The 13,467-nt window shown below is 43.4% G+C and overlaps 1 protein-coding gene across 1 annotated transcript in view; it reads left to right on the top strand.

Moving 5' to 3' along the window:
- The first annotated feature begins 457 nt into the window (after positions 1-457).
- LOC109959894 (ankyrin repeat and sterile alpha motif domain-containing protein 1B-like) overlaps positions 458-13,467 on the top strand; it is a 110,560-nt gene continuing 97,550 nt past the window's right edge. The window contains exon 1 of the mRNA XM_020599631.1: positions 458-1,221. Within this exon, the coding sequence (XP_020455287.1) occupies positions 1,091-1,221 (131 nt within the window). The 5' untranslated portion in view covers positions 458-1,090. The remainder of the gene's footprint in view (positions 1,222-13,467) is intronic.

Here is a 13,467-nt window from a genome sequence, read left to right on the forward strand (position 1 = left end):
GAATGTGACTTTTTTTTTTAAAGTATGGCCTCCAAATGGCGTTGTAGCATCGTCACGCCCAGACTGTACAGTAAGTCAGGTCACAGAATAACACAGGAAGTTGCTTTCAAAATAAAGGCAAGTCCCACAGTACATGTGAACATCCAGACCAGTGCTGGTTCTCAGATCATCATAATGCATTGTGGTTTGTCATTTATCTTCATCAACAGAAATGCACTTTATTTTGTAGCATTTGCAGTGACAGATTGTCCTTTCTATCTATCTATCTTACACTGTGTAAAGGAATATATTATGCATTTAAAATCTTTATTTATAGCCGATAGGCCTATATCCTTTCAGTACCGAAGCCAATCACATTTCTCCACAGAAGACAGAAGCCTCCTCCAGCAGAGGAACATTTCTACTGTGTCTCTATCTTCTGGCGGATATCGTGTCATCATGACTTTTTGACATAGGCCATTCCTTAAATGAGGGGCTTACAGCTAAAGTTGTAACCGGAAGTCGACCTTTTCGTCCCGGTTAACTTGACAGCCGAGTCTCCAGAGACAGATCGGCACCGGCCAGTGCGGTAGGTTCAGGGGAGAGAGTTGGTGACTCCACCGGGACTGGGAAGCTTCTTGTGGAGGAGGACGGGCTTTCTCCTCCCTCTCGGTATCAGCAGGAGCTTCACAACAGGCAGCAGCGTCTGTTCAGACAAAGAAGGAGTTTGTCTTCTTGTTTTTGAAACCACGGTCACTCTTTACCTCACGGTTACGTTAAGGGATTCGCTTTGTAGCCTCCGGTTCCCTCCGCTGCGCTCGTTTGCACCGAGGAGCCGTGTGTGTGAGCGGACTGACAGTGGAGGACACTGGAGCCGTGCACGTGAATGGACTGAGGTTCCAGCCAGGCGAGCCGTGCACATCAGACCTACTCTGCAGCATCGATAACACCTATATCACCGCGCAGCAGCAGCGTGCAGTGACAGGGATCCTTTCTGATGTTTCCCCGCACCAGACAGTGAAGGAAACGCTCGGAGGGGAGGAGGAGAGGAGGGATATATGGGAGATCTCTTGGATTTTTATCACCCCATCGTTGCAAACTTGTGTCCGGGATGGGAAAGGAGCAGGAGCTGCTGGAAGCCGCCCGGACCGGGAATGTCGCCGTGGTGGAGAAATTGTTGAGTGGGAAGAAGGGGATACTGGGGTCCGGCTCCGGCTCCATCCCTCTGCCCAGCCTGCTGAGGTAAGAAGCCGCTCTCATCTGTTGTCCAAGACCGCTACAGTGTCCGGGGAGCCCCGGGGGAATCCTGGGGGGGATCCCGTGCTGCAAAATTAGGCATAATTCAGCTTCATCATAGGTCAGCGCACCAGAAATGAGCCAGGGAACCACTGCTCCAATCATAGCTTCACGCTTCTCTGCTGCTGTTGTAAACTGTACAACATTGTGCAGCGCTGTATCAGAAGAACAATCTCTCCATATGGTGTGCATGAGGTAAAAACCTGACTAAAGGAGACGGTTCAGGAGCTTTGTGTGCTTTTAAGCTGCTGCAGGACGGAGGAAAGGCAGAGAAAGGAAGCCTGTGATGCAAAGCCAAGAGGGTTCCCTGAAGCAAAGCACACTTTAAGGCAGCTAGAAAAGAAGTAATGCAGGCTATAAGCCAAATATGTATAAGGCACGTGTCTCAGACAGAATTGATCACTTTGAGACAGTGTAAAGATCCCTGTTCTCTCCTTGAGCCTGTATTGTGTGAATGTTGAGAGATGCCACTGCATACTGAGCACAAAGGAACAGACAACACCTTCAGTTTCATGACTGACAATTGTCATAATGTTTATGCTTGGAAACAACAGCTCCTCACATTTTGTTCACTTACTTATTGCATGGCAAATATCTGTTTGATAGAAGACTCCATGTATTGTTGCTTCCTTTCTGACTAGGCTGGTCTTATAGGGGCATTACTGTGGTGTTTGTGTAGCACTGTGTGCTCACGTGATGCTGGGAAGGCCTCCCATGCAGGATGTCCAGCTGGTTGTTAAACAGCTCTGCATGTTTGTCATAAGAGAAAACAAACAAACAAACAAACAAACGTGGGTTTCTTGATCAAGGTCATGTGGGTTTAGCTCAAAGTGCTTCTGTTTCTTGATTGTCAAAATCACTCACATCGTTGTTTCTGATTTCTTTTGTGAGCAAGATGAGGACATGATATTAGGTTAACAAGTGTCACCTCGTCCAGGAACTTTAGATGTCACCTGATCTCTCGAACCCCTGACCCCTGAATCAGTGTTCATAGAAAAGTATCAGGTTAATATTTCCTTCATTTTTAGGTGTCTAGTGATGAGGCTGCATGTTAAATAGAGATTAACTGCACATCTTACTTTCTCTGAACAACAATAAACATTAGGACACTTCTCAGGAATTTGGAAAAGATTACAAATCTTAATATTGTAACTCAGCAACCTACTCAGAGCCTCATTTCCTTCCAATCACAAACCACAAGGGCTTCAATTTCAACTGCTAAGGTTATTATTGTCCCCTCATCCTCCCACCCCCCGCAGCCTCTCCCTGCCTTTGCTGAGGCTGAGGCAGGTGATTAGCAGATCAAAGGTGGGTGGTTGGGAGGATTATCGCCTTGGGCCCTCAAGCAGAGCCTCTCACGACCTGGCTGAGGTCGCACGCTGGCGGAAAAAATGCCAAGAGCTCATACACTAAGCTAGTGGTTCATAAATTGGGAACCATGGGGGTGTGCGGAACCCCCTACAGGAGTCTTAAAGGGCAAGAACTCACCTGAACTTAAATATGGTTTAATTCACTGGAACCTGACTTCAGGAGACAATGACTTAAAATGCAGTTTCAGATTAGACACTTCAAGTAGAGGAAAGGAGACCGCTGTGTTTTCAGTGAGTCTACACATCTGCAGTAGCACACAGCCAGAAGGAGATAGAGCAGCACTGATGCATGCAGTCGGTTTCCAGACATCGGTGACGCTGATAATAATTTGCATTTGGCTTTTTCCAACTACCTTGCAGTACGAAGTTCACCACTGTCTGCAACAAGGAGTCAAGAACAGGTGGTGCATTGTTTCTGTGGGTCACTACTGCTCATGATGCCAGTGGTTTATGCAGTTTGATAAGCTTCTCTTCTCCTTTTTCTCCATGTGAATTTTCTCACTGAGCTAAACTGCTGTGTTTTTTGGTTCCCACACAATCTTCTCTAAAAGCAGAAGCAGGCTTGTCACCTATCAACTTATCAACTTTTCTTGTAGCACAATCATCAAGTCAACAGTTCAATTTGTCCACTGCGTTGGTTCATGACCAAATATCTAAAAACAGTGACATTATCATCTACCTAACTGTATTTACTTACATGGTAAACATAGTGAACGCCCATCCATCCATTATCTAGACCGCTTATTCCTGAATAAGGTCACCTGACACTGGGTGAGGTACACGCTGGATAGGTCACCCGTCTATCGCAGGGCTGACATGTAGACCAACAACCACATTCACTGTTACAGGCAATTTAGTCACCAATCAACCTAAGCCGCATGTCTTTGGACTGTGGGAGGAAGCCGGAGCATCTGGAGAGAACCCACACAGGCACAGGGAGAACATCCACATAGAAAGGCATTAGGTCGGCCTGGGCTTGAACCCGGAACCTTCTTGCTGTGAGGCGACAGCACTAACCACCGCTAAACATTAGCATATTAGCATTTGATTTGTCAGTATGTCAGCGTGCATTTAGCTCCGAGCACCACAGTGCTGTAAAACCTTGTGAAGCTGTTTACATGTTTTTCTTGTTAAATAAAATTTATTTCCATTATCCATCCATTTTGAGGTCTAAGGTTGATTACCAACCTGGGAGACAGCAGTTTGACTGTAGGTTGTCATAGTCCGCTTACTGGAAAGTTGCAGAGCTTTCAGCCACATTTCATGGTCTTCATCAGAGTAGGGAGTTTGTTAAGCTGTCATGGAGATGGCTCAGTTGTTACAGTGGGACCTAGTATACATCTCTTTTCCACTGTGAACACACTGCATACATAAAACTTGATTAGAATTAGTGGATGGTATTGTCATTGATGTTTGTTTGTTTGTCCTTCACACCATGAATTGGTATTGCTAAAGGCGACTTAACCAAAAATAAGAAACCCAGCTTGTACTACATGTATCTCACCTCCCACATCCTGAATCCATAAAAATGGTTGTATATTGTGTTTGCTGTATGAATTAGCGTTTAATTGAATTTACTGAAGGACTTTGATTATTTACAGAGCACTGCATTCATATAGAAATTAAAGAATGACACAGTTTTACAGGGAAAATGTTGGAGGCAGTGATCAATAGACTTCAGTTCAGGAAACAAAGCACAGTAGCTGTGTCTTTTTTAGGAATCCAAAAAAATGAGTGAAATATTAAAGGCAGTCTGACATGGAGAGTGAAGCTGAGGTCAGTCAGATGGGTAGAAAGTCCTCAGTAGGGTTTGACTTTGTCTGGGGCAAGACACTGGCCAACAAGGAGATGTCTGTAAAACACTGGGGCCTAACACACACATTGGACCATCTGCTGAGCTGCATGTGTGTGTTAATGTGCGAGTCTGTGAGTGAGTGGTTGTATGACACACCTCCTAATAGAGAGCTGTTCGTGCTTTAGCAGATACAATAAGTGAGTCAGCGCAGAGGTCACAGCGGAAGAGTGTGTGCAGGCTAATGTTACAGCAAAGACCTCCAGGAATCAGTGCATAGTTTCCCATCTTAAGGCCTCTGAGGCACTCGCAACATTCCTAAGTCATGAGGATCCGCTTTTCGCTGAAAGAATCAGACTGAAGTGGGACACACACACACACACACACACACACACACACGCTTACAGGATGTAGAGAAGATGATATTCTAGATGTAACGCTGCAGTTTTGTGGGAAGGAGCATTGCACATTAACACGCACACAGTGGAAAATCAATACTGGATGATCTCGTTGCTGATTAATGGGTCATATTCAGTGGTAGATGACCTGGGCTGTATATGGTGACTGTGCACTTTTGTAGGAAAAAATACTTTTACATACTGTAGACACCCAAACATCCAGCTATTCATCAGATGTCTGGATATATTTGGCTTCTTTGTGGCATAGTTTTGTACCAGGCAGATGATACAGTATTACACTGGGCCTCAGCCAGAGCCAGAGGTAGTAATTATTTTAGCTTTAATAGGTCAGAATGCATTGCAATCACAAACTCTGGTTTGAGTAATTGTTTATATTTCTGTTCAAAGGTCACACAAGCTTTTTAGAAAATTAGATATTAGGATGGTTTTCTACCTGCTTTTGTTTAGGTATAATCAGTAACACCTGAAAAGATAAAATAATTAATAAATTAATAAACAGCTCTGGTACATCATGACGTTTCATTGCTGCTTCACCTTTATTTTAATACATTTTAAAAGGAATGCACCAATTTTTGCACCTTTTCCCCTCCCAGTTACTGAGTCAGTTACCTTGTTTTATGTTATCTGCTAATGCAGAATGTCAGTCCAGTCCAGTATACCTCACTACATGGAACACTGGGATCATTTCTGTGTAAGATAACCTGAACTCAGAGTTTGCTGAAGCGCTCAAACTTAAATAAATGATCTTATACTTGTATAGCGCCTTTCTACACTTTTACAGCACACTCAAAGCGCTTTCACATTATTCGGCCATTCACACACCGGTGACATCACCGGGAGCAACTGGGGGTTCAGTGTCTTGCTCAAGGACACCTCGACATGTTGACTGGACAAGCCGGGAATCGAACCACTGAATTTGGTAATGATATGAATGGAATCAACCTAAACAAAACCTTTTTTCCAACACCTTTGGACAGTTGATTTTGTAGACTCTCAGGAGTCTCACCTCCATTATTTTAACAACAGCGTGTTCTTTTTAAAAATGGCCAACATTTTGTTTGCAATGTAGCTCCCCACATGGCATATTAAATGTCCGTATGCATGCAGCTTTGCATGGTGTGGACGTTCTACACAGTGCTATAGTCTCGTAGGCCAGGATGACAAAGAATCTGCCTGTGGATTTTTCCTGTAAGCAGCTTTACACGCACACTAATATCAACAGTCCAGATGAATTTATGATGACAGCCTGTCCTCGTACACATCATCTGTGTAGTGTATTACAGAGGAAATGAGGATAGATGCATGTGCCGTGTGTGACAGTGGGCTGACGGTGATGGAGTGCTGGTGGCTGAAAGCTGATACACCATGAGAATGACTCATGATTTGGCAGATGGCGGATCATCCCTCCTCACTCTCCATCTCACTGAGTAATGTTCAGGGGAAAGCCTGTCCCATTTTTGTTTGTGTGTGTGTGTGTGTGTGTGTGTGTGTGTGTGGATAGGTGTGTTGAACTCCTTCCTCCTTTGCAAACAAACTACCTTTAGGTGGAATTCAGTGCCTCCCCGAGGAGAGACACACTCTAAGGCACACTCTTGGATGATCCTCTGTTTTAATTGGCATCCTGCTTGTGCAGGAATCTTTAAGCAGCTCTGCATCTTTGTAGCTGATTGCAGGGGGCCGTGTGTGCACGTGAACGGCAACATGACTGGCTTTAGTGTCATCCAGTGAGGACGAACAGCAAGACCAAGAGAGAAACAGCCACAACACTTTAGCTCTCTGTTTCAGGTAATGACAAATGAAATGGCTAAAAACCAAGGCTGGCAAACTTCCTCTTTGTGTGTTTGTGAGTTCAAATGCGTCACATAACCACTGTCCTTGCATAACCACCACTGGTATTGTGTGTGTTTGTGTGATGGGGAACTGACAGCAGAATCCAAGAGCTTGAAGTTGGAAGTGATGGCAACTTAAAAAAGACAAAACACAGTAAACTAATAAAAGTAACTGGCATCCACTACTCTATACTTGTTGATGCAGCATATTATGTTGAATAATGCAACAAATGAAACTGACACAGACACAAATACTGGGACTGTTCACCTAATATGTCATAGCACACCATTTTGAGGCAGCCTCTGCAGTCAAGCGCTGTTTGTCGCTCATAATGAGACTTTAGCACGTTTTCTGTATCAGGATCAGAATTCAGACCTCTCCATAACGCTCCATTGTTTTCTGCTTCTCCATTCTTACTGCATGAGATGCATGTTTCTGGTCATTATCCTGTTGGAGGAGCCATGACCTGTGCCTGAGACGGAGCTTAATGGCAACAAACATGCCAAAAATTCACTGTTTCCAATAATCCAAATGTGAGACTGATGCTTTTGTTTAATATTGTTCATCTACATAGTCTTTCATCTGGATATTTGAATTTTTTAAATTGTGAATATCAGATTTTTTCCATACATGGCTTTTTTTTTGTGTAGGAGCAGTGTGTACAACATATGATTCATTCAGTGAATGTTTGTCCATCATTTTTGTTTTAGTTTGCATTTAACAGTGGCGTCAATGTATCGAGTTTGTCTTGAGCCAGACTGATCGAGAGGGGATGAAGGTGTGAAAGTCTGCATGTGTTTGTGTGTGTGATCAAACTCAGAGGCTTCTTACATCTCCATTAGGGCCTGGGCCAAGCTCCGCCACAGCATCCTGCCAAGAAACTGAGACCTCTATGCTCGCCAAAACACACACACACATGCACACTGCTCTCTCTCTCTTGCACTCTAAGCCTCTGTCTGTCTTTGTTCCTCCCTCAGTCTAAGTCTTTGTTTCTTGTCTGAGTCTAAAATCTCTTTTTCTTTCCCTCCCTCTCTCTCTCCATCTGGTGCCCTGGATTCTCTGTCAGTATCTCTCAGGCTTCCTTGCTGTCACTTGACTCCACAATCTCTGTCCTCCCTCTGCTCCTCTTAGCCTCCCTACTGTCGCTGTTTATCGTTTTCTCCTCCCTCTGCTCTACACCTTCCTCTGTCTTATCAAACCCTGCTTTCCTCTCTCTCTCTCTCTCACACACACTCACATTTCACACCACACTACATCCGTTATGTGACCATCCTTCACTCGTCTTGCCTCTTGGCACGACATCGATGTTGGTTGACGGTGGCAAATAGGGAAATTTAGGAAATCACTGCTCTTATTAAAATTGCCCAGCTTGTCTTCTGTTAGAAGGGGAATAAAACAGTGGTGATGTCCCAGGAAGGACAGTAGGGCAGTGATACAAGTAAATGTGGCAAAGCTGTAACCTCCAGGTGGTGATTGTTACAAATATAGGTGAAAGAAATCAAGGAAATGTTCAGGAAAGCCTAATTTTAGTCAAATGTCAAATAGAGAGGAGTGTTGTTAAACCACAACAGGATCCTCAGCCCCCAAATTTACCCGGGCCTCCTCTTGTGGATGCTGTAGGCATGGATGAAGTAGCTGACCAGCATCTACCTTCTTCTCCTTCAGTGCTGGTTCTTGGCTTGTTGATGGTGTTGTTGTACCCGGTACTTTTTACCGTACTGACTCTGAGAGACGAGACAGTCCAAGTAACTACAAAACAGTGCTGATTTATTCAAAGGATCACAGGTAAAATTAACATTACACACTCAGGTATCTTCCACCTCCAAACTGCTCACAGGCAGATGTAAGATGAAAGACCCTGAACCCACCAGGCCTATACATTATATCCCCTCAGTTGGGCTAGCCCCATACTACACAGAACCGTCAACCGAGACGTCTCTGTTACCAGCTTTGCAGCTGGTCATAGCAGTAGTCAAAACATGAAGCAAATCAATGTGTGTGTGTGTGTGTCTGTTGATTAAGTGGTGTGTAGCTAAAGACATTCTCACGACCTCTAGTAACATGTCGTGACTTAAACATAAGAACATATTATGGCTAAGTCTACAGTTATACACGTCATAATAATAATATTAAACATCCTGTCTGCTTACAGTCATCAACTCTTCTCTCTAGTTATCCTTGACCAGATGTACCCTGTAGAAACTCATAAGTATGACTAAGCATTTAACAGTCTAACTAGACATCCTATCTCCACTAAACATTTCTAATACATAAAGTATCTAACCAATATCTATCTGACTAAAAATACCTAACAGTGCGAAATCTTAAACTAAGCTGAAATACCCTGTTTTCCAGGTGCATGTGTGAGAAACATTGAGGACAAATCGATTCATGTCTGATTTACATCAGCTTCTACATTATTGTGCACGCTGGTTTTAATGACATGAAAATACAACAGTCTGAGAAACCTAAGGAGGGTTTAATCAGCCTTACTGGATCTGTTTTAGATACTGGTACACAGTGGACCTACTCCATCCCCACAGCTCTCTGATATTAGGTTTAGTCATGTTTGGCAACTTCATATCTGGCTGAACAACTAGTGTACATTTCATAGCATTGTCTTTGTGGACAATTCTTTGACATTTACAAATCTACCAGGGCTTTTTTAAACACAATGGAATACTTCTAAATGTGCTTGGCACTTGGCTGCTGTCATGTAATGTGGAAATCGTCCTTCAATCTGCAAAACTGTTTCACAGTTGAGGTTTGACAGGTCCGAACCTTTGCTATGATGAACCTGTTTTTAAAATACCTGTCATAGTGCATGATTACAGATCATCTTCCCCTGAAATGCTCAAATAGAAAGGATGGAATCAGGAGAGCTGCTCCAATGCTGTCGGATCAGAGCATTGATTTGGACATTCATAATTTTGGGCCTTGGTGTTATACATAGCCTACAATGGGTTATGTTAAAGTGTGACTTCAACAAACAAATATTTACATTCCCTGGCTAACTGATAAGATAGATGATAATTCCATTGCACTTGAAGGGTTCAGTGTATTTCACGGTGACAGGTACACTATACATCCCAGCTTTAAACCACTTGTCTTTGGTTTTGATCCACACTCATAACCTCTTTCAATACTACATTCCTATTTTCCTATTTGTAATCATACATTTACCTCATAAATGAAAACGATTAACTGATAAGCTGCTGTGGTTTGGGGCATAAATACAGTATGTCATGAATTTATGCTGCCAGTGTGCTACCGTAAATCCATTACCATGATGGAATTTCTTTTTAATTTAATTCTGTCATGACTTTCCCTTTTGTTAGTGTCAACATAAGCAGAGCGTGCACACTTCATGCTCTGCTATGGTGCCGAAGAGACAAACCTATTGATACTGAGTGGAGGAGACAGCGACAGCCTGCAGTCGAGGTGTGACAGCCAGACTGCCACACTCATCTACAAGCCGGTGACCCCACATAACACTGCGGTTGTTGTGGACACACATACACACAGACATGTACATTCCACCCGGCTCCTTGCGCTCTGATAGATAGCCGTGGTTAATGAAGTGCTGCTTTTGAAGTAGATAAGATGTGGGGAGAAGAGGACTAGAAATGCTAATGTCATTATGTGGATAGGGCAAGGGCTACGCTGGGAGACGTTAGAGGAACGCTAAGTGTGAATGTGTGTTTCATGGGGTTGGACTTGTACTTTTGAAGTACAATCCTGATATTTTTTTTTATAGTGAAACTGGCAAAACTGTTCTGTGTCCAGTTTTAGTATCTTGGAGTTTGACCACTGTCATGCCAAAAGCTTTCTGTTCCACTTTTCAGCAGAGTCTTCATCCTGTCATTTAGACCATAATCTAAATGCTACACCATGCAGTGACATTTTAGAAAAGGCCTACTCCTGTTTCAACATGGCAGAGCTTGTCATAAAGAAATAGTTTTCCTAGTTTGGTGTGGAAGAACTTGACGGGCCTGCACAGAGGCCTGACCTGAACCCCACCCAACACTGGTACTGACTGCCTGCCAGGGCTTCATCAGCTTATCAGTGGCTGACCTCCCACTCCCAAATGCTCTTGTGGTTGAATGGGAGCAAATGCCTTGCAGCCAGGTTTCAAAGGTCTGTGGAAAGGCTTCCTGAAGAGCAGAGGCAGATTCATGCCATTAGCTTTTGAATGAGATCTTAATTTCTTGCTTTCATCATCTTTCCCTTCTCCTCAACTGCTCTTAACCAGCCAGCTGCCGTGACAAGTAAGTATGTTAAACAGACATAAATGTGCATAATGAATATGTATCAGCCATATGCAGAGACGCACAAACACGTGAAATACTCATGAAACGACCGAGAGGTGCAGTGAGACGTATTGAAAAGGGAGTGATTTCAGCCACATTGCACTGCAGTTTACCACATTCACTAATGGAAAAACTCTTTCATTTTATGTCTGTACCAATATGGAGTTTTCCCAATTATGCCACACTCCCTCAGGCTCCTTGTGACATACACACACGCACAGCTAATCACCTCAATTAGTGTGTCATTGTACACCTCACCGGCCTGCCACAAAAACACTCCATATGAATGTTAAACTCATCTCTTCTGATACATGGCTGCTTAAAGAGGGTCTTATGTAATTTGTCACCAGGTGTGTAGATAATAGTGGCTTTTACCTGTATGAGTGATGAAGCTGAAGGCTGAATTCACTGTGTGTATGTGAAACCTAGCCAGGCAGTGACGGCCTCTTTCACTGCCTCAGTGATTGGTTCCCCACTCGTCTTCTCCTCCTCTGCGGTGACAGTGAGGAAGCAGGTGTGGAGCAACCAGCAGTGAATTACCTTGAGCTGACATCCTCCCATGGGAGCCGCATGTCCCAGCAGGCCTTGCTTGATGCCAACAGATTGCCTCTTGTTGTCTCTTTCTCTCACGATCTCTGCCTCACAGATGTACAAAGAAGCAATGCACTCAGTCTATAATCTTGACTTGTACATGCAGCATCGTGAGAATATATGAATATAATATATTTAGAGACTCGTATACACTCGACGTCTGCCCACACGGAGCTCAGAGATTTAGTGCACCAGCCGCCACTCAGGCGTCCTTATTTACAATACAAGTCATCTTTCCTCTTTTGATTAAATGTGTAAAACAATGGGAATGTCATCTAAAATCACCTTGTTTTCAGCTAAAACCTATTATTGAAGAGCATATAGTCATGCCAGTGTTTAAATAATGAGGTGTTGTGCTCCAGTTCTTCTTACCATTGCTAACTCGGAGAGACGAGACAGTCCAAGTAACTTCACAACAGTGCTGATTTATTCAAAGGATCACAGGTAAAATTAACATTACACGCTCAGGTATCTTCCACCTCCAAACTGCTCACAGGCAGATGTAAGATGAAAGACCCTGAACCCACCAGGCCTATACATTATATCCCTTCGGTTGGGCTAGCCCCATACTACACAGAAACGTCAACTGAGACGTCTCTGTTACCAGCTTTGCAGCTGGCCATAGCAGTAGTCAAAACATGAAGCAAATCAATGTGTGTGTGTCTGTTGGTTAAGTGGTGTGTAACTAAAAACATTCTCACAGACCTCTAGTACATGTCGTGACTTAAACATAAGAACATATTATGGCTAAGGCTACAGTTATACACGTCATAATAATAATATTAAACACCCTGTCTGCTGACAGTCATCAACTCTTCTCTCTAGTTATCCTTGACCAGATGTACCCTGTAGAAACTCATAAGCATGACTAAGCATTTAACAGTCTAACTAGACATCCTATCTCCACTAAACATTTCTAATACATAAAGTATCTATCCAATTTCTATCTGACTAAAAATACCTAACAGAGGTAAACAATCTACAGCTGAGCTAGCAGGTTGAACCAAAGTCTGGACCACAGCGATAGAATCAAAATCAGCTTTACTGGCTAGGTAAGTAAGGAATTTGACTCTGGTACAGAGACTCTCAATGTATTTTGTAAGGCATCAAGAAAATAAAAGAAATATATATGTATGCATACAGTGAGGAGCAGAAGTATTTGAACACCCTGCGATTTTGCAAGTTCTCCCACTTAGAAATCATGGAGGGGTCTGACATTCACATTGTAGGTGCATTCCCACTCTGAGAGACAGAATAAAAAAAAAATTCAGGAAATCACATTGTATGATTTTTAAAGAATTTATTTGTCTTGCACTGCTGAACATAAGTATTTGAACACCTGAGAAAATCAGTGTTAATATTTGGTACAGAAACCTTTGTTTGCAATTACAGAGGTCAAACGTTTCCTGTAGTCCTTGACCAGGTTTGCACAAACTGCAACAGGGATTTTGGCCCACTCCTCCACACAGATCTCCTCTAGATCTGTCAGGTTTCGGACCTGTCGCTGAGCAGCATGGAGTTTATGCTCCCTCCAAAGATGTTCTATTGGATTGAGGTCTGGAGACTAGCTAGGCCACTCCAGAACCTTGATATGCTTCTTACGGAGCCACTCCTTGGTTATCCTGGCTGTGTTGTTCGGGTCGTTGTCATGTTGGAAGACCCAGCCACGACCCATCTTCAATGCTCTGACTGAGGGAAGGAGGTTGCTGCTCAAAATCTCACAATAAATGGCCCCATTCATCCTCTCCTTAATACAGTGCAGACGTCCTGTCCCCTTCGCAGAAAAGCACCCCCAAAGCATGATGTTACCACCCCCATGCTTCACAGTAGGGATGGTGTTCTTGGGATGCAACTCATCCTTCTTTTTCCTCCAAACACGA

This window comes from Monopterus albus, unplaced genomic scaffold, assembly GCF_001952655.1.
Source record: "Monopterus albus unplaced genomic scaffold, M_albus_1.0 scaffold41.1, whole genome shotgun sequence".
Lineage (NCBI taxonomy): Eukaryota > Metazoa > Chordata > Actinopteri > Synbranchiformes > Synbranchidae > Monopterus > Monopterus albus.